The 22,423-nt window shown below is 33.3% G+C and overlaps 2 protein-coding genes and 1 long non-coding RNA gene across 4 annotated transcripts; 2 read left to right on the top strand and 1 right to left on the bottom strand.

The window, feature by feature from the left end:
- Positions 1-1,391: 1,391 nt before the first annotated feature.
- Positions 1,392-7,932, top strand: LOC128164541 (E3 ubiquitin-protein ligase TRIM56-like). The gene is made up of 2 exons (XM_052828449.1): positions 1,392-1,518; positions 4,226-7,932. Exons 1-2 carry the CDS (start codon positions 1,478-1,480, stop codon positions 6,156-6,158), a joined length of 1,974 nt encoding a protein of 657 aa, XP_052684409.1. The 5' UTR covers positions 1,392-1,477; the 3' UTR covers positions 6,159-7,932.
- A 7,149-nt stretch (positions 7,933-15,081) lies between these two features.
- Positions 15,082-16,472, bottom strand: LOC128168345 (uncharacterized). The gene is made up of 2 exons (XR_008241326.1): positions 16,354-16,472; positions 15,082-15,913 (listed from the first exon to the last, which is right to left on the bottom strand). It is a non-coding gene; the product is annotated as an uncharacterized LOC128168345 (long non-coding RNA).
- A 1,323-nt stretch (positions 16,473-17,795) lies between these two features.
- On the top strand, positions 17,796-21,742 carry LOC128164542 (tripartite motif-containing protein 55-like). Of its 2 annotated transcripts, none has more exons than XM_052828450.1 (2): positions 17,796-17,899; positions 18,342-21,742. In XM_052828450.1, the coding sequence occupies exon 2, from the start codon at positions 18,346-18,348 to the stop codon at positions 20,350-20,352; it is 2,007 nt and encodes a 668-aa protein (XP_052684410.1). In that variant the 5' UTR covers positions 17,796-17,899; positions 18,342-18,345; the 3' UTR covers positions 20,353-21,742. The 2 variants fall into 2 exon arrangements, with proteins under 2 accessions (XP_052684410.1, XP_052684411.1); XM_052828451.1 differs by lacking the exon at positions 17,796-17,899 and adding an exon at positions 18,106-18,198.
- The last annotated feature ends 681 nt before the right edge of the window (positions 21,743-22,423 follow it).

The following is a 22,423-nucleotide window of genomic DNA, read 5'->3' as shown; positions in this document are numbered from 1 at the left end:
GTCCAAACTGAAAAAAGAGACAATTTCTAATACATCGAAATATGTTTGATACGCATTTTTGGTTGAATGGCTGAACAAAAATAATACCTATTCCATGATATTAAGGGATAGGTGTGCCAAGGTCCATAGCGTAAAAAAATGCAATTTATATAGTAAGTAGAAAGTTGTTGAAATTAGACATTTGACATCCAAGACCCCCTCCCCCTTCTTAAAAACAAGGACCCACTAATGAGGTGGTTAGACGAGAACTACAAGTATTAGATAGAGATAATCAACCCCGTTTTTGATTGTCAGTAAAAACTTAAGTTGTTTGGAGCCTTATGGTCTCATCAGCTCTTTAATCAAAATTGTCAGATTCTGTTTATGATTTTGTATCTTATCGGAAATGGGTAAAGTACAAAGTAAGTGTCAATAGATTAGTAAATGTAGGTCATCTAAAGGATAAAGTCCTGTCAAGTTTCAGGCTAATGAATACATGTAATCTGAATATACTACATGATTTTCACTGCACAAGTCAAACAGTTTATATAAAACATTCACATCCACCCCTATCGGACATTATGAATGATCTAGAATGTAAATGCCTAAGAGAAATATAACATAATAGGACTGTGATGTTGTTAAAAAGTGTATTTCAAAATTTCATGGATTGATTACATTGAATCGTGATTTTGGAAAAAATATAAACACATTTAGAAAAAAGCATTGGATTCTTGACTTCACAAGTTGCAAACAAATTTATTGAATTAGTCTTCTACGTATTTCTTAGATGATGTAACTGACAAGGTATCATTGCATAAATGAATCTTGGTAATTTACAGTATGCACAACAAACCATGTAACAAATTTGAATAAATAGAAATGGAACATATTAGTCATTCTGCAAATCGAAAATATAAATCAAAAAGGATTTCAAATTATGATATAATTTTATTGAATAACAAAGATAAGTTATTTTATAGAATAACCCTTTGTAAGAAAGAAATTGACATAATTATGTCAAATCTGAACCGGGTAACAAAGCTGTAAGATCATTGTAGACATGTACTTATAGATATTATTTAGTTCTTCACCTGTTAAACTCGTATAGATAAAGTCAAGTGACTCTCTAAATAGAAGTAATAAATAGTATCGTGAAAAACATAGAACAATTTGCAAAATACATGTAGCTATACACAGTTTTGAATCAGCATTAAAGTAAAGTCTTGTTTAGTTAACCCTTTCATTGTCCTTTATCAGCTACAACTACAATGCAAACATGCATTTTCTGAAACTGAAAACTGATAAGATTATATATATATATATATATATATATATATATATATATATATATATATATATATATATATATATATATATATATATATATAAATGCTATATGACAGTGTTAGTAAAAATGTTATTTAAAACGTATTGTGCAAGCAGGATGACAACAACTAAATGACCAAGATTTACATCTCCTTGAGGTTTCCATAGGATGACATGTTGTCATTATTCAGGTGCGTTAAGCGTCAGAAAGTAAGTATACTGATATCATAAATTAAAAAGATCATTTTATCACTGATGATAGATATATTGCATTGATGTTATTCACACAAAGGTATATGATAGCTAGTTCTCCATAAGCTAACACTGGAAACAGGTAAAACCCTTGTGCAAAATTATTAACGATGAGTTGATGTATCTGCACACTACGTCGCCATTTTCCTGTTTTCTTGATTATTTTGCATTTTTTTAATAGCACGATTGTCGAAAGATTTATGCAATGTGTTCGACATCAGGTTTCAGGCCAACAACACCATGTGTGTGTATATATATATATATATATATATATATATATATATATATATATATATATATATATATATATATATATATATATATATATATATATGTAGATAAATAAAGCCTTGGTACAGCAAAAAATACTTAAATAAATAAAACAGAATGCGACAGTCCAAATTAAATAAATTGTTTACTGTTAGCGCTTTCAGCCATGTCGGCTCTTCAGACAGTTATACAAAATTAAAAACGTTGTTTGTAACGTTGTCAATGACGTCGTGTTTTTAAAGTTCATTATGACGTCACAATGTACATCAAGGTAGCGATGGCGTGAACTTTATCAACGCCGTTAAGCAATGCATAGACATATAATACAATACATATAGAAATTATATATATGATAAATCTATTTTCGATTAAGTTTCGGGTTAAATATTTTAATAAAATAGTCCTCTTTTGTGGTTCGGGCGATTTCATTTGAATTCCACATTTTGTAAACGGAAATATTTTAAATGTTCCCTTTCCGCACTTCGCAAAATGTTCCGAACATGGAGTGTTTCTCACTGTTTCGTCCTTTATTTGTTGTTTGTGGACTCTCACTCGGGCGTTGAGCTGGTTAGTCTGGCCAATATAATTTTCTCCACATGTTGGACAAGTCGCACAATATATCAAATTAGACGATTTGCAGTTCATTGGGGCATTAGGTTTTAAAATTTGGCCGCTTTTTAATATTATTCCTTCTCCCTCCTGTATAAGGTCACATGTTCCACATCGGGGGTCGCCGCACTTTTTGATGGAAATAGTATTGCTGGACGAGAACTTTGCTTTGGAGAGAATTTTCCTCAGATTCGGCGCTTGTCGTCTGCTGTTTATTATAGATGATTGGTTAAACAGTTTTTTCATATTTTCTGATTGTTCTAATATTGGAAAAAAACGTTTTGCTGATTTAAAAATATTATGGTTACACGGATTATGTGTAGTTACAAACGGAATTTTCTCATCTTGTTTCTCCTCCTTAAGGCGGGTCCTTCTAAGTTGTGCTAAAGGAATATCCATAGCCCGGTTGATTCCGTCATTAATAAGTTCCACGGGGTAATTCTGTCGTCTAAGGTGTTGTTTTAACTCTTGAAGCCTTTGTAGGCGAAGAGAAGGGTGAGTCACAATAGTACATACACGCCGTGCCATGTTGTATGGAATATTCCTTTTTGTGTGAGACGGATGACATGAATGAAAATCCAAGTATTGATGGGAATCTGTTTCTTTGTTAAATAAATCGGTAATGATATTCTCGCCGTCTTTGATAATAAGAATATCTAAGAATGGGAGTTTCTCACGATGAACGTCTATAGTGAATTTTATCGAGGCCTGCAATTCATTTAAGATAGAATGAAATTTTATAAGATCCTCTTCCGTTTTGGTCCAAAAGATGAAACAATCATCAAGGTATCTTTTCCAGTTCTCTTTAATGTATAGCGTAAAATCGGCATCAAAGATATCCGGCAATATACTATAAAGTTTTTCTTCAAGGTACCCCATTACAAGTGAGGCATACGTAGGGGCAACTTTTGTGCCCATGGCAGTACCTTTTATCTGTAGGTAATTTTCATCATCAAAGAGGAAAGTGTTATTTTCTAGTACAAGTTTTAGTCCGGCTAAGATGAACTCTGAAAGCGCTAACAGTAAACAATTTATTTAATTTGGACTGTCGCATTCTGTTTTATTTATTTAAGTATATATATATATATATATATATATATATATATATATATATATATATATATATATATATATATATATATATATATATATATATATATATATAAACACACACTGGTGTAATATGGATACTTTTAAATTATGGAACAGTGTCGATTCTTACGTGTTTATTTTAATTAACATTTTAATCATAATATAAATATTAATTTTCCTATTAATAAATGCCACAGAGGATTTATATTTATTCAGTTTCAAAAAACATGCAGTGAAGCATTATCTGTTTTCGTATTACTAGCAAAGTCATAAAACATACATTGTTCTTGTCTAGTCAATTCATAACCCATAATGCTATGTACTTCCGCAAAAACTCTGTATGTACATGTACAGTTATCAAGATATTACTTTTAAAGGATTAAAATAAGATACTGAAACACACACACACACACACACACACACACACACACACACACACACACACACACACACACACACACACACACACACATATATATATATATATATATATATATATATATATATATATATATAAATGCAAAGCCACTTATGATAAGATTTTTTGTTCACTGGGGGGGGGGGGGTGTCGAATTACATGCATGGTTTGTCAAAATGTTCCTGATAAAAAAAATAACAACGTTATAGTATAAAAACATGTTTCAATGTCATTTCTTATTTGTTAATTTTGATAGGAATAGTATTTCCTTTTTAGATTAAATGAAGAAATGGCCTCATTGTCATCCAGTATAGAAATGGATTTTCTGACTTGCTCCATTTGTTTGGAAGTCTACAATGACCCCAAAACTCTTCCGTGTCTGCATTCGTTTTGTGCAGATTGTATTGATAATTACACGAAGGAGAATAACAGTAAGGCAGAACATCCTTGTCCGGAATGTAGAGAAACGTTTCATCTTCCTGAAGGAGGTGTTGGTCGAATGAAAACCAACTTCTGTTTAAAGAACCTTGTTGAATTTGTCTCATCGACCACAATAACGTCGAAAAAATGTTCATTTTGTCGTTTAAACGGCGAAGACTTTGAGGCAACCGCAAAATGTTTAACTTGTGAAGATTTTCTTTGTCCCGAATGCGCGGATCACCGCCATAGATCAACAACATTAACATTTCAACATCGAGTTGTTCCCCTTGCTGATGTGTCAGCTGGAAAATATAACGATGAAATTCGTGCACAGCAAAAAATTCCTTGTGGAAAACACGAATCAGAAGAATTACGATTCTTTTGTGAAACTTGTGACGTTCCAGTGTGCCGAGACTGCATTGTTCTCGGTCACCAGAACCACAAGTGCCTGGCTCCATCAGATGCAAGAAAGCACTTGGATGAGAAGCTTGACTCTCTCATGACCTCTTTGAGAAGAAAACTAACAGATACTGATATTGGGATGAAAACAATTGTTTCTGAATTGAATAAAGTAGAAACAGGTAAAAAACATTTCAAAGAGACATTAGAAATAGAAATGAATACCATCTTAAGGGAAATTATGAATTCAAAATCCTTAGTTGAAATTGAATTTGATGAATTGGTAAAATCAACAGAAATCGACCTTCACCAAAAAATGGACGCTATCGAAGCAAATAAAAAAATGCTTGATAATACCTTTTTCTTTTGCAATAGCATTTTGAGACGTGGAAGCGATATGGAGATTCTTTCTATGACAAAAGAGATGAAAGAGCGTTTATCAATTCTGCAAACGCAGAATAATTTTGAAAACTGCATAATAGAAAACATTGATTTGCCCGTTTTTCATTTTTGTAAGAAGAAATCTATTTTTCAATTGATTAAATATAACAGGGATTCCCAAGAAAATGTCAATAAAATTTCTACAAAGTCCCAGGAGAAAAAAGGATATGTTAATAAAACATGGCCCCATCTAACACATGCGATTCAATTAAATGAAAATACAAATGACTGCAATTCAATTTTCAGCAGTGTGGCTTGGGTAGACGGAGATAGAATTGCAATTGTCGATCAAAAAAAGGAAACGTTAAACATCATCTCAAAAATATACTCGGAAGTTAAGTCGGTAGTTATATCCAACTGCACGGAAATAAGTTCTTTAAAGGAAGGAATGGTTTGTAGAACAACACAAAACAATTTACATATTCTTAGTAGTTCCTTAACAATATTAAAAACTTTTCCGCAGGCTTTGACGATGTTGACATCGAATGCAACATCAAGTAAACCATGTTGGATGATCAACAACGATTTCATATGTGTATTAGAAAAGCAAGAAGTCAAACAAATTCGTGTTTGGGATTTCAACGATGGGCCACTTTTGAGAAAGCCTAAATTTGGACATGTTTTGTCAAACGGAAAGTTTGCAATTTCGGATTGGAAAATGAATTGCGTATTCATCATCAGCAGATCAGGACAAGTGGACCGTAGAAAATATTGCACTTATGATGGTTCACCTCCAGGTGCTATTTCATCAGATTCGAGCAATAATATTTATGCATGCGTCGAAATGAAAAATATCGTTGTTGTTTTCGATCTATCTGGGAAGACATTGCGTTCCATAAATATAGGTTCCATTGTACAAAACCCTAGAAGTCTATCCGTTAATGGAGATAACAACTCGCAAATGTTGATTGCAAACAGAAAATCTGTCGTTATTATTGAGCTTTTCTAAGTTTTTTCATAGTCTTAAAGTTAGACCTAACCATATGATTTTTATTGTGCATTTTCATAGACTTTTTTTTACCAGATTAATTTGATTCTTGATGAAGTTTGTGACTCGCATATCAATAGCAAAATCAATTTAAATCTGCCAATTTTTAATTAAGACAATTCTATCCTTTATTTACAATGAAAATAAATTTAAACAGTAGAATATCATGAAATAGCGGTTATCAATATATTTGTAGTCACACTATATCATCATACAGAGGTCGTTGATTTTGATTGATTTTAATGGATGTACTTTGCAATTTTTGTGTTTTTATCGAGACAATCTTATATATAATAATGCTTATGCTTACAATAACATACACTCATATTAGTCCGCTTTGATTAAATGAAAACCTATAGAGCTATTTTTATTTGTCTTATAAAAAAAATAAGTTTCAAAGTGGTATTGGACACCTTAATGTATCCATATGGATGAACGTTCATCATGTTTAATATGAAATCATCTTTTGTAAATTTCAAATTGTACAGTATTTGGTCATTTAATGAATTTTAAAAATGTGTATTAAAGAAAATAATGTAAAAGGCCAAGCGAGTACCGACCGCACAATTTGAAGATCAGTAGCTGATTACCTTTTAAACCTATTGCAGTCCATCTAACTCTGGGACATCATATATCAGTTAGGGGGTCTTGCAGGCAGGCTTGAAACACATCAGACATTTTAATTTTACCAACGTCATTTGGAGCCATATTCTTCATACAGCTAGATTGGTGCAAAACAGTCTTATTATCTTGAGAAAACTCAGGTTCGACTCGATCAGAACATTACTTCATATCAATATCTTATCATATACCAAGAGTCTTTAAAAAATACGAATAATGTAGGGTCCTTATAAAAAAAAATTAAAATCATGTTAAATTGCCATAGAAAGTCATCAAACCGATTAGAACAATGGCTGCCATAATTAAAATTAACCGAGTATCTGAAGTCATGTACCCTTATTATAAGCCTTATTTCTTTTTTGCTGATTTTTTTTTCTTCAGAAACTCGTTGCATACGTAAATTTTGCATTCGCTGTTTTTGCTAAGCATTAAAATGAGAGCTTCATGTTGCACACATTTTAGCAAGCACACTGCAAGACTAGATAAGTACATTTGTACATGTAGCTGATTATTTTATTTCTCTATCTGCATGAACTTTTACAAAGAGCATCTCAGACTGTTTGAGTTTGAAGTTTCAAACTATCTACTCAAAGTGTACTGTATGCACGATACGATAATCTAAGTAAAAATGGGAATCTCTGTAATTCGTTTAATTAAGCTATAAATTTGATTTTATTAATTTATTCAGGAAAAAAGGAACGACTTTTCGTAAATATTGCAAAATAACCTCCTCGAAATGTTGTTTTAAACTCTATGTAGTTGTTACCCCATATAATATTGTTGATTATGTGCATATACCCGATGGGCGTGGTCATAATGACACGAGGGAGCGTAGCTCCCGAGTGTCGTTATGACCACGCCCATCGGGTATCTGCACATAATCAACAATATTATACGGGGTAAGTTACTTGTACCATTGTTTACTAACATCATTATATATTGTAAAACATGTAGTTATTTGGTGCACACTTGCCTATATACAGAATGGTACCAATTTTGGTGACTTTACAATGCACTGTGTATTTCATGTATTACTATTGTATAACTTTCTATCCACATTAAAAGATAAACGTTATTTTGTCTTATACAATCATTAAAAAAAATCATATAAATATTTTGGCGATTCGTTGTTATATTTATTATTTCACATTTAATCATTTTCTGACTTCCAGTACCGGTATTTGCTTCAAAGAATCTACATAAATGCAATTTAATTTTCAAGAACTCATACATGTATCTGTGCAATGCCTCTGTTCAGAGAATTACTAGTAATTACGGTGTAAATTCAGTTGATGGTGGTAGTTACTCTTTTAAACATCCTATTTGCTACCTTGTATCTATAATACTATTTGTTCTTTTAATTTGGTTGTAAACACGTTTAATATACAATACAATAGATTTCTATATTTAAGATAATCAATGAAACATAAGCGAACAAAAATATTTCTAGAAATATGTGGCGCGAAACAATAAATGACAAACGACTTATCCGAATGGCTAGCCCTATTCACCCTGTCCACAAAACAAGTTTATCATTCAAACGCGTTCTTATCACGTGATTTTTTCCATATAAAAACTTTATACATGATACCCGTTTTTCTACTTGCACGTGTTTCTCAATTTATTTGGACACATGAGTGAGAATATGGAAACGGAACGGAAAAGACGAAACCATTGACGACATTGCCTTGTCCCAAGCCACTAACGTGATGAACATGCTAGAGGACAACTTCCAATGCGAACAAATGGAAATAGCCAGGTTGCTTTCGTAGAGGACCCTGACGTATCAAATCTTATTATCTCTACAGAGAGCAAGAATACGAGAAAAAACACCAAATTGTCCTGTTCCGTATTTATGGAGTGGAGAAAAGAGAGAATGGCGACCAAAGGAACAGTCATTCCTGAACTCGCACTTTTTGATACCGAAAACATCAACTCATTACTGGGTAAATTTGTAATTGAAGCACGAAAAAAGGATAGACCACCCTACCCCCTCGTTCTTCATACATAATTACTGTTGGCCTACTCCATTACATGCGTGAAAATAGAAACCATCGCAATTTTTTGGACGAAAAAAAAATCTGGTTTTTACGAATTTCGTAAACAATTGAGTGCACGAATGGCACAACTGACGACCGAGGGTGTTCGATCACATGTAAAACAGGCAGAGCCAATTAGCATTGAAACAGAAAACAAGTTGTGGGAGTTGGGTCTACTAGGCATCCAGACAGCAAAGGCTATAGTTAACATCGTGTTCTTCTATAATTGTAAGTTATTTGGACTGCATGCAGAGAACGAACACAGGCAACTCTCGGTGGATCAGTTTGAGCTGGGGACTGATTAGGAGGGAAAGTTTATCAAATTTTCCGGGAGGGCCAACAAGACATATAAAGGTAATGGTTTTCCCTATTTTACAATTCTCTCTCTCTCTATCTCTCTCTCATTTACGCAATTATCAAAATATATACTTGTGGTAATAATCGAGCAAAACAGGCTTCGTTTTGTAAAATGCATTTTAATTAACATCACTGGCTACATCTTTACCCAAAAACTTTATTAATTTGATTTTACTTTGAAATATTTAATATACCCAATCCAAGGAATCTAAGAAAGATACGCGCATGAAGATTAGTACATGTATCTAAATAATCTAATTATAAATAATCAGTCCGGTTTCACCAGTAAATATAAGCATTACTTATCGTTTTTATGTATGTATACAGTCATACACTAGTACTTTGATGATAAACAAATCATTGAGATATTATCACATCATACGGAATTATTAATACATTTTTTGTCCTTTTCCTCAGTAAACAACTTATTATGAGTCTTACTTTTGGAATTGTTTTCAATATAGAAGGATACCTACTCTCTACAATTAAAGGTAGGGATGATAGGGTGCCAATTTGTTCACATTGCCGATTTCTTGTGCAGAGAACAGTAAAACTTAAAAAAAAAATTAAATGTGCACCAACATTGACAATAATTACATATTAATCATACAAATGTTTACTTTGTTTGTAAGTAAATCTCTAAAGATGTAAATAAGCACTGCAAACAAAGATGTGTGTATTTAATAAACTACTACATTACACTTAGCCAGATAAAATGTAATCAGGGTGAAGCTACAAGGGGCGAGTGGTGCAAATTTACCAATTTGTCGCCATACACACAGAACACCAAATAAAGAAACTGTGAGTAGTGTGTGGAATGCATAAAAGATGGCGGCAAATTATCTCAAATAATCAGTGCAAAAACCAACAAATAGGCTGTTATTTGTTACCTATCCTGCAAAAACATTGATAAAAAATGTTATCATCACATAACATAGCCGATTAAGGTAATGTGTACATATGGTCAACGTACATGTAATTCTAATATACAAGAAGGCGGACGTATCAGGCGGGGATCCAGAAAATTAAATTTCAAAAATGATCGGTTGAATTACATTGAATGCTTTGAAAATTGTTTTTAACTATCGCACGGATCAAAATCCATGATAGAAGCTATGTACAGTGTAATTGGAAATACCTGTGTTGAATGAATGGTACAGTAGGATGTGCGCAAAAGAGTCCCGTCTTCTCTTTCCTATCCTATATTTATTGGAATAATAAATCCGATTTAAAGAGTCAAATTAAAAATCAAGTACGGATATGTACCTGTTTATTGAAAGTAAAACTACTCATAATTTATCTACAGTGCATCGTTATGGAGCTACACAGAAAGTTTTATATTAATTTGCCGAGCCAAATAAAAAAAACCTGGAAAACGAAGAGAAAACAAAGTGGGGAGAGAATAACTGACAAATTTATTAAGACTATATAGCACCCCCCCCCCCCTTGAAATGTGTATACTGAAAACAGATTATTGAGTACAACATCCGCACACGATTTAAAGAAAATTTCATGTTTTTTTTATCATTTTCGCTAGCTAATGTAAGACATCACAAATACCCCAAACCCCCTCACGGAAAAGGAATGCATGCTTGGTGATGAGAGAGAGAGAGAGAGAGAGAGAGAGAGAGAGAGAGAGAGAGTCGATGTAAATCACAGGTGCGCTAACACCGTTAAAATTAAAGCTTGCTAGTTGGTCTGCCCTACCCTAGCTACCTCCTCTCTTTTCTCCTTTTAGAGGTTTAATTATTGTCTATATATTCCTGTATCAATTCAAATCAATTTCAAATTCTAAATCAAAATTGAATTTGACACTACAAAACACACCCTCTCTCTCTCTCTCTCTCTCTCTCTCTCTCATATCGACAATGGCATTGTCATACCCTGCAATACACTATTCTTATCTGGATTGTTGTCGTTGAGGTTGTAAATCATTATATCTTCTATGGTTTAAATCTATATCATAACCTATATTTTGACATGTCGATTATTTCATTGAGTGTCGTTTCATAGCCTAAAACCACACTCAGTTTTAATTATTTAGATTAAACATCTTTCTTCGCGAGCCGATTTTTACACAGTTGGGGGGTGGGGGGATACACTTCGGGTTAAAATTGTTCGGGGGGAATACATACAGGGTAAACAAAATCACTTAGATTCGCAAAGCCAACAGTGTTATCACTAATTTAATTGTTTATACTGTGTGGGGTTAATTCATCAATATTAATTTAACCATTTTATAACCAGTATATAAGAGCTATTAAGACATTTATTTGTAGGAAAGAGCATGTACGAATGATCTTTATTTAGAACCGTTTGATGTTGCTAGGATACAGGTTTCAGATCCATGATTTGATTGGTTAATTTAGATATTGAATCTCGAATTTCGAATCTTGAATCTCGTATATCGAATCTCGTATTTTGAATCTTGAATCTCGAATGATCCTTCTCGGCTTTCGTATATAACAGTTAGCTTGATGATATTACTTTTTATTTGCTTTCATGTAATGTATACTTCTTTTGCATTTACACTACCATTAACCAATAAATGTTATCACGTATTCAAATGAATAGCTATACATGCATGGTCAGTCAAACTTTCATTCCACCAACAGCGTGTGATTTGCTTGACCGTGCGTGCTCAAACTTTGTACTTCGATTACAATACTGCGCATCGATTGGCTGTCAGATTTCAATGCAATGAATACTATTTTGCATATCAAATACAAATGATAGCACTGAACAATGACATTGAATGATGGTCTGCGACTTTTTGTAGTAAATAGTAACACGTGGTCAGTCAGAACTTGTTTTATATTGAATTAATCGGGGAATTTGTTGATAATATTATAAGGAAATAAATTGATATTTTTTTCTGATTTGGGTACATAGTTTGTTCACAATATGGCAATTATAGCAATAAGATAACAGGAAGCAAACCAGGCTTTATGTGACCACTTGTTGATATTATAGAGTATCTTACAGTCCGATATCATATTATATCATTTCGTCAACTGATCTGCAGGAGTGTTTTTAACAAAGGTGAATAATAAATTTTGTTTTGTATGTTGTCAGGAGGCTTTAATCTGCGACATATTACAGCCAAGGAATTGAAACACCACTTTGCAAAAGAATTTTTATATGAGATCTATAAAGTTAACATCCATTGCGTCAAAGAAAAAGGTTTAGAACGTTTTATTTACGACTACTAGAAAACGAAGAGAATGGAAATGTACTATTCAGTTCCCAACCATTCGGAGTTAACAAACTATCTAACCTTTTAACAAGAGGCCAATTGGCCTTAACGGTCACCTGAGTAGTATATATCCAATACAAAAACTTGTCATGGAGTCTCATATATGCATCTATAATTAATTAGGTTTCATACTGGAGTAGAAAAATTATAAATTTGTAATGACAACCACATTTAATTCAAAAAGAACTGTGAAACCTATAATTTTGGTGAAAAACTAAAAGATCTGGTCTACAAAATAATGAATTCAGTTTTCCTTTCAGGTGTGTGGGAGTAAAGAAGATAATTTTTTAACGTTATATGCATTAACATCTATACATCCATTTTGGCCCTGCCCTAGAGTCAAAACCCATACCCCAGGGGACATGAAAATTAAAATTTCAGTAGAGGACTTCCTGGTAAACATAATTATTAGTCGGTTTTTTTTATACAGATGTGTGAGAATAGAGAAGAAGATTTTTAAACATTATATGCATTAACACTTTATTGCCATATTGCCCTCCCCCCCTCATGTCCTGAACCCCTGACCCAGGGGCCATGAATTTCACAATTTAGGTAAAGGAGATTGTGGATATCATAACCATGTATTCAGTTTTTTGCCCACATGTGTGGGAGTAGAGAGGAAGATTTTTTAAGATTTAAATCATTTTTACTATATGGCCATATTGGCCCCACTCTAGAGCATGAACACCTAACAAAGGGGTCATGAATTTCACAATTTTAGTAGAGAGTCTCATGGACATCATAATCATGCATTTAGTTTTTAACAAATATATATGGGAGTAGAGAAGAAGATTTTCTAAGATTTAATACATTTTTACTATTTGGCCATATCGGCCCCACCCTAGAGCCTGAACCCCTGACCGAGGGGTCATGAATTTCACAATTAAGGTAGAAGGCTTCATGGACATCATAACCATGCATTTAGTTTTTAACAAATATATATGGGAGTAGAGAAGAAGATTTTCTAAGATTTAATACATTTTTACTATTTGGCCATATCGGCCCCACCCTAGAGCCTGAACCCCTGACCGAGGGGTCATGAATTTATCATTTTTGGTAGAGGGCTTCATGAACATCATAATCATGCATTTAGTATTTAACAAATATATATGAGAGTAGAGAAGAAGATTTTCTAAGATTTAATACATTTTTACTATTTGGCCATATCGGCCCCACCCTAGAGCCTGAACCCCTGACCGAGGGGTCATGAATTTATCATTTTTGGTAGAGGGCTTCATGAACATCATAATCATGCATTTAGTATTTAACAAATATATATGATAGTAGAGAAGAAGATTTTCTAAGATTTAATACATTTTTACTATTTGGCCATATTGGCCCCACCCTAGAGCCTGAACCCCTGACCCAGGGGTCAAGAATTTCACAATTTAGGAAGAGGGCTTCATGGACATCATAATCATGCATTTAGTTTTTAACAAATATATATGGTAGTAGAGAAGAAGATTTTCTAAGATTTAATACATTTTTACTATATGGCCATATTGACCCCACCCTAGAGCCTGAACCCCTGACCCAGGGGCCATAAATTTCACAATTTTGGTAGAGGGCCTCATGGACATCATAACCATGCATTCAGTTTTTTCCTCACATGTGTTGAATTAGAGAAGAAGATTTTTGAAAATTTGGCTTTTTTTGCATATTTGGCCCCGCCCGTGGCACCCCAGGGGTGGTAGAGCCATAAATTTCACAATTTAGATTCTTCTTACCATAGAGATGCTTCACACCAAAAATGGTAACAATTGGCCTAGTAGTTTTCAAGAAGAAGTTAAAAATGTAAAATTGATAACGCACGACGCACGACGCACGACGCACAACGCACGACGACGGACGAAGACCAATTGCAATAGGTCACCTGAGTGACTCAGGTGACCTAAAAAGCATGTGCACAGAAGCTAACATTCCAGGCTTCTTCACAAACCATTCAGGTACGCGTACATGCGCTACATCCCTGTACCAAGCGGGAATTCCGGAGCAAGAAATAATGAGAAGGACTGGACATAGATCAGTAGAGAGTACAAAAGACCCTGCTTGGAAATGCTGCACGAAAAGTCAGGTGCTTCAGAAGCTGGAATCCCATCGTCGTCGGGGGATGAGCTTGAGGAAACGCCTAATTTCTGCACTATTAATTTGCAATAAAAACTGCGTTCAAATATCAATTTCCATTTATCAATAATGTATTTTTGCTTTTATTTATTTCAGTACGGATTGATTAAAAATATTTAGTTTGGTAGTTGTTGTTTTTTCCTAACATTTTGGGCGGAGTTTGAAAAATTGTGGGGTATGTACGGAATAACCCACACTTTTAACAATAGAAAACACGCCAAGCATTGGTACAAATCTTTATACCTCTATATGATGAATAGTTTGACTATGCTATCCAATGTTCCGAAATGAGTCACAGACAGCTACTAAACAACATTTATCCCATGACCAATAACTTTCCCTTAATCTTTATGAAGGTGTGTTTCGCTTATCATCAAAAGTGTGGAGATAATTTATATATCATATAGGAGGAGTTATGCTAAAGAAGCAAGATCATGTTAATTTCAATTTAAATTTAAACATCAAAACGGAAATGAAACATTCGAACTATCAATGGTAAAGTTTTATCAACAAAACTAGTAAATAATCATAGCAGTTCAATTTGGCTAGTTTGAAGTCTTAACATTTCTTGTGCAGAAATAAAAACTACAAATAGTCTTTAACAATAAGCCATTTCTTTACAAAAATAACATTGATACTGATCAGTTATCCAAGCGAATAATTTTTTCATTTATTGGACCTAGCACATTTATCTTTCCGGAGACTTTTCGGACATTGGAATCGCGTTGTTTATTTCTTTGTCATTTTCCGGCTCCTGGGTTGGTACTGAACAATTCTTCAGGTGAATAATTTTCTCACTCATAGGAATTTGCCCATTTTCCTTTCCAGCGTTTTCAGACAAGAACAATCGCGCTGTTTCTCTTTCTGGCATCTTCCGGCTCCTTTGTTATTGCGTTTTTCTTCCCGGCATTTCTATTCTGCCAAAGGGATTTCCGAGGTGGCTCTAATGCACGACTCACCTCAACAAGTTGCTGCTCAGATTGCCTCTAGTACGTTCTTACGGCGGAACTTCGGTGGCCTTTTCTTTCCATTATCTGCCGTTCCTCAAAACATAGTCAAATAAAAGCAAATTAAACATAACACACATACAACAAAAATTACAGTACACAGATAATTTTGATACTCTTATCACTTGAATCATACAACTTACCGTACTGAAACAAGGTCGTTGCGCAAGTACGTTTCCCTTAGTGGTTTAAAAAGTTCCCAACAAACCCTTTCTCAGCACAAATGGTCTTGATAATGGGTTCCAATTTGTTGACCCCCATAGGTTGAATTCCAAAGCGGATTTCGGGTCCTGGTAGTGGCATTTTAAGGACCTTGCTCCACCATAGAGATATGAGATGCGCATATATAGATATAGATATATATATATATATATATATATATATATATATATATATATATATATATATATATATATATATATATATATATATATATATCGTGGCGTTCCCGATTAAGAGAAGTTGAGGATCGATTTTGCAAGAATGTTTCTCTGGTGAAGTCCCCCAGCAAACTTATTTAATGTTCACTCATGAAATTCAATACATGTATAAGTTTTGCCATCGAAAACGTAGCATTTCAACTGACAAATCTCCAATTTTCTGTGTTCTTCTAGGTCCGGCAATCCAAAAAGCTGGCAATAATAGTAAAACACTGTATTTATGTAGCTTTTTGAAAAATGCAATCCAGGGAAATTCTTCTTCTTAAGCTCGTCCTTTTGTTCTTAACGGATCTGCTTGCTTGACAGACATACCGATTCCGTGAGATGCAAGTTCCTTCGTACGCGCGCCCATAGTTTTCCTGAAGTCATGGAAACGGGTGTCCTTTGCATCTAAAAGTCCATGTCGCGTACGCCTTCCTCCCGCATGAAACGCATGGTACCGGATCAGATCGGAGTCTTTAGGATGGGGGTAGTGGGAGCCTGGCTTTAATCACAAAACACGAGAAAGTGAATCCTAGTTCTTGATATGAATTTGTTAACGTATGCATGAAAGTTAACAAGTATGCAATGAACTTCATGTATATTACCTGATTTTAAATCTAGTAAAGGCTTTAATAAATATCGTAGTTATAAAAAAAACATAACCCATTTAAATAGTAAAATATACCTTAATGGAATTCCATACAAGTCAAAGTGCATAAGAAATATACAGTTCAGAACTCTATATGTTGTATAAGAAATACAAAATACATACATTGTGGGTCTCTATGTCATAAAAACAACTGTAGGAACGTGGTTCTGAGAATTTGTGCATGGTGCTCGTGGAGCGGAAGTACTACTATAATCTCTGAACCGGTTATGTATATATAAATCAGGATTATAACTGAACATAATAAACAATTCCGGAATGTTTCTAGTACATGGACCGATAAGATGACCAGCAATGCACCTAATAATTCAAACTTGTTCTTGATTTTTTCAACGGAAGGAATTTACTTCTAAATTTGTCAGTATGTTCCCAGCTTGTATTATTCAGAACATACTGTTTTTGTTCTTCATAATATTAATACACAAGGTTTAAATTGTTGAAAGACGATGATAATCTATGGCATTTAAATGCGTAAAGATACAATCTAGATGAGTTTAAAACGCATACCGGTATTAATTAGTATTGCATGTTATATGTATTTTTATTTGTCAAGTATTGTATGGTTAAAATTGTTACATATTTACAAACGCTTCCGAAAAATTGACTGCATAATTCATCGTTCAGTTTACATTGACTTATTGCCTAACTCTAGTAATGCAAATGAGCTTGTTTACTGCATACATTTATTCCCTATTGTATTTTCTATAGGCAGTACGTGTGCTTTTTATAAACGTGTGTTATAGGTTAATGTCGATCATAACAGAGAAATTATGACTATCCCGATTTAAAGAAAACCAGAGACTGCTTTGAATATTAGCAATAAAACAACTAGGTAAGGTTAGCTTAAAATCCATGCCCAGTGTGTAGAGAGATGTTTACAGAAATGTTTGCTTTGTATTTAATTGACACTGATGCATTTGTACAACACCTTACTGATGATTTTTTTTAAAATTCTGAATGTGCGGTATAGTTCCTTATTAAACATAAATTGCAGACAGCAATACTAGAAGTTGCAAAACTTATTTAACTGGAAAGATTAAAAAAAGATTGATCCTTATGCCACTATTAAAGAACGAATAGCGTCGCTTCATTTAAAGTTTATCAGATTGTATTGTATGAATTGGAGTTAATGCAAAGAACTAAACACATGCTAGTGTGTTGTGTCATTTAGCTGCCATTCTTGAAGACTGTGGAAATCTCTGCAAATAGGTAACATATAATGTTGAATAGCATTAAGGATATTCTCTTAAATCAAGCTTCATAATTTTAATACTACTTTAATTTGTTTCGTTGATTAACAAACTGATTTTACTTATGCATTTAACAATAATCACATCTCTATAATAATTGTATGTTATTTTTTGAGTTTCTGAATAGTTGTGACCATTTTAAACATTTTTAAAAAGCATTAAACTTCATGAGACGACCTGGGTTCCTTCTATAAAGATATATGAAAATATTCAAAATCTAAAGGTTTAATATCAGGAGTTTTCTTCACTTAATAACAGGTAACGTTTTAATAGCATATAATTCAAAATATAACAATAGATTTGATGAGTTATATTTCACCAACTAGCCTCATTTAGTTAAAAACATTATAGATAATGAATTATAAAATTGTTTTTTAAATAATATAAATTATTATTTGCAGAAACATGGATTTTATGGCCAGAAGTTTAAAAGAAGATTATTTGACATGCGTGATATGCTTCGAACTATTTACAGAACCAAAAAGCTTGCCATGTCTTCACACATTTTGTGAAGGCTGCTTGAAAGTCTTATTAGATAAGTCGTCTAACAAATTAGAATTGACTTGTCCAACATGCCGGGAAACTGTCCAATTACCATCTGAATCAGTGTCTTCTTTGAAAACAAACTTTATCTTTAAGGACATTATCGTCAAATTATGTTGCTCTAAAATTTCTCGGCCTACACGATTGTGCTCCTTCTGCATCCTTCATTCAAAAGAGGTGGAGGCTACCCACAAATGCGTAACATGCTTAGATTTGCTATGTTCCTTCTGTGTGCGACATAGACATCTCTTCACTAGACAGACTGTGTACCATACAGTTATTAGTCTTAACGATTATTTGGCGGGAAAGTACAAGAAAGAGAAGAACCATGAAATACTATGCGAAAAACACCACGACAAGATACGTTTCTTTTGCCCGCAATGTTCTGTTCCAATCTGCAGTGAATGTGCTCTGATGGAACATAGATATCATGAATATGTGCCATTTGCAGAGGCAAGACACATTATAAAAGAAGAGATAGAGATAAGTTTAAAGGAATCAAAAGCAAAACAAGAAAAACTTAAACAAGCAAAAGTCTCTCTTATTTCAAAATCGGAAGAGATCTCATCGAATGAAACCTCCCTCCTTGCTATTGTTGATTCAACTTTTAAGGAAATTCAATTAAGAATAAACAAACATCGTCTTAATATTGAGGAACAAATCAAGAGAAAGTCATGTGAAGAGAATGAAAAAATCAAGGTCTACATTACTGAAAATTTGAATCTCCAATTACAGATAGAAGAATCAGTCTCGTTTTGTGAAAAAATTTTGTCAAACAGAAGTGATATGGAAGTAGTTTTCTTCCTGGAAGATATGAAATCATCATTAATAAAATGCTCAAATCAAGATGATCAGAATTACCAGGTTATTCTTCAAAGTTTGGAAATCAATGTCGAAAGAGAACTTCACAAAATCTTTAATTTGAAAGAAGTTGTCAATGATGCTAATGCTTCAACATCAGCCACAGTGAACTCTGACACGTCTCTTACTGCTCACGACGAGGAACAAAACACTGAGTCAACAGACCCAGAGTATTCAGAAAATAACACTGACAACACACTGGAAAGGGAAATCTTAAACGAGTCACAGACAAATGCTGCAGGTCCTACAGCTATCTCTCCAAAATGTTTGAAAACATATGACCTATCAGGAATTTCATGCGAAAAGCCTAGAAATTATTCTTCTGTTACTTGGATTAGTAAAACTTCATTCGCTCTCGTAGACGAACAAAACCAGACTGCAGTAGTCGTCAACGATGCACGTGGAAAAACCAAAGTATTTTCCCATCCGGTTCAGGAAATTGTTACCATTGCTTATTTCAACGACTATCTCGCATGCAAAACACAGTCAGGAGATATCTATATTTATTCTTATCCGGACTGGAAATTGGAAAGAACTTTTAAAGGAGCTTACGCCCTATCATCGCGCTCTTCTGAGTTGATTTGGGTTACGAAAGAAAAGATAATGATTTTTGCGAAATACTCTATTGAGGAAAAGGACATCAAAGATGAAGAGGGAAAGTCCTTTAAGTTTAGAAGGCCATTCCAGTTCTGTTGTCTTCCTAATAAGTCCTTTGCGCTTACAGATAAGTATTATGAGAGTCTGTATATGTTAGATCAAAGAGGACACATCTCGGCAAGACTTACGCTACCTGGGAAACTAGGTGCACTTTCATGCGACCAAGATAATCGCATTTACTTGACCTGCTATGAATCGAATTTTGTCAGCATCCTAGACACAAACGGAAAATGTCTGAATACAATATCTCTGTGTTGCATTCTAAATAGACCTAAAACAATTTCTGTTCGAAATGAGGAAGCAATGTTGGTTGCGAATAGAGATGAAGTCGTTCTTCTTTCACTTACATGAATTTCTATGTGACACTATAATTGGACTAAAAGCAGAATGTAGCAAATATGCTTAAAAACTCATTAGTATAAAATAATACCTAAATACGTGTAAACAAAAGAAAGAAAAGATATTAACTGGACAATAAATTAAGAAAAATGCATTGTACTTACAATACTAGGAATTAATAAAACGCGTTTGTAAACATGAAGAAATGTAAATTATTTGATACCCGTAAGAATTCTAAGATAAGATTATAACTATCATAGTAGAATGTGTTAAGTTCAATCAAAATTCATATAAACAAGATTTATCGATTGATAAAATGTGTATGTAAGTAATTTCTTGTATAGAAATATAACCAAAAACATCTCTGAATTTAGTTTACTCAAAAGGGATTTCTGGAACAATTTGGACTAAATTTACGTATATAATTATGTCATATTTGGGACAGAAAGATGTGTTCAAGTGTAATAAATTTCAAATATATTTTAGGACTAATCACACAAAATTGTAACAGATATCAACAATTCTATATTTCATATCAAGAAGGTTTGTGGGAGGGGGTAAATATTGTAAAATTAAGTTTTTGATGTAGCAACTAATTACAAAAATCAATCAGATTTATTTAATATGTGACACAAAGTCTAATATGTTTAACAAAAAAGAAAAGTTATTTTCTATCTTGCTATTTTCATTTCTAAATGTTAACTAAACTTTGAAAATAGTGTTTTTACATTAAAAGCGACAATAATCTTATAAAAATCATCTTTCAGAATTTTGGTAATTATCGGTTTTACAAATGTCCAATCCACACTTTGCAAAAGTTGTTCCCCTTTACAGTGTCAACCAAAAGGTCAAAAGGGAAAAAACAACTTTTCCCTTCTTTATGCAGCAAAATATTTAGGCGTCCTGTGAAGAAATCTCTTGGAATCATTTTATTACTTCGATGTGTGGGTTGCCCCAACTTGGGGCAATCAAAATTCACAGCGAAACCGGATTCTAATGTCAAATGACGAAGTTACAACCCTCTAAACTACAAAGGCTACTGTGGGAAATATATGGGTTTTCCACCAAAGATGGCGGCAAAGGGACATAACTTTTGTTAAGTGTGGATTGGTCTATGAAATCTTAATCCTAACCTTTTGTTCGAGCTTTTGTGAACCTCATATATGAATATACGTAAAAAATATTGATCTATTTTATTATTTTAAACAACTTGTTTTAATGTGATATTTTGTTTGATTTTGTACTTGGTTTTTAGTTGCTAATTTCATTTTCTGGTTTATGATGTTCTAATACTTTTGATTTAGTCTGAAATTTAAAAAAATGTGTAGCTTCTGATTGCAAGGGTTGCTCTGAATGCATTAACGATTAAAAATTGACATTTCAAATCTTTCTTTTTTATTTTTTTTTTCTAGAAAACATTAAGTGTTCAATGGGTGGTATTGAACTGAACATTATGTTCTTAGAGAATCCAAAAACATGTAATTAGTCAAAGCGTTCATATCTAAATAAAACCACAAGAGTTTCTTTTTCGAGGGGGGGGGGGGTATAGCATCACTAAAAAAGACAGATATTATGTTTTCCTGGGTTAACTTCCACACTGGTCACTTTTTGTGATTTATCTTTTTTCTTCATTTTAGGCAGCATTGTCTTACTGAAGGTATATTTGTTATCTACTTTGTTAAGGAAAATCTGGATATTCAGTTGAAAAATGGTTTTCAGATACAATTACAGAACGATAGACAATCCTTTAAATTATAATCTTTATTAAGAACACCGTGTAATGTTCTCACAACAATATTTAGTGTTTTTATTCACATGTGTACCTGTAAACTTTTTAAGGGGAACAACTCGCACTTAATATCAATTTCGACGACCGCATAAAGAAAAGATTTTTTATATTCACGTAAATTGTATAGATCAAAGAAAAGCGTACTTAACGTGAAAATAATTACTGTAAATGAACGTAAATCGCAAAGCATATGGAAATCGTAAATGGGCCGAAAGAAAGCAAACCCATGGATAAAATTTAATCATATTTGATATAAAAAAAACAAAACTTTATTAGTATTTCAAAATATTTTTA

Source organism: Crassostrea angulata, chromosome 10 (genome assembly GCF_025612915.1).
Source record: "Crassostrea angulata isolate pt1a10 chromosome 10, ASM2561291v2, whole genome shotgun sequence".
Lineage (NCBI taxonomy): Eukaryota > Metazoa > Mollusca > Bivalvia > Ostreida > Ostreidae > Magallana > Magallana angulata.
Note: the sequence above shows the minus strand (reverse complement) of the source record. Positions and strands in the feature narration are given on the sequence as shown.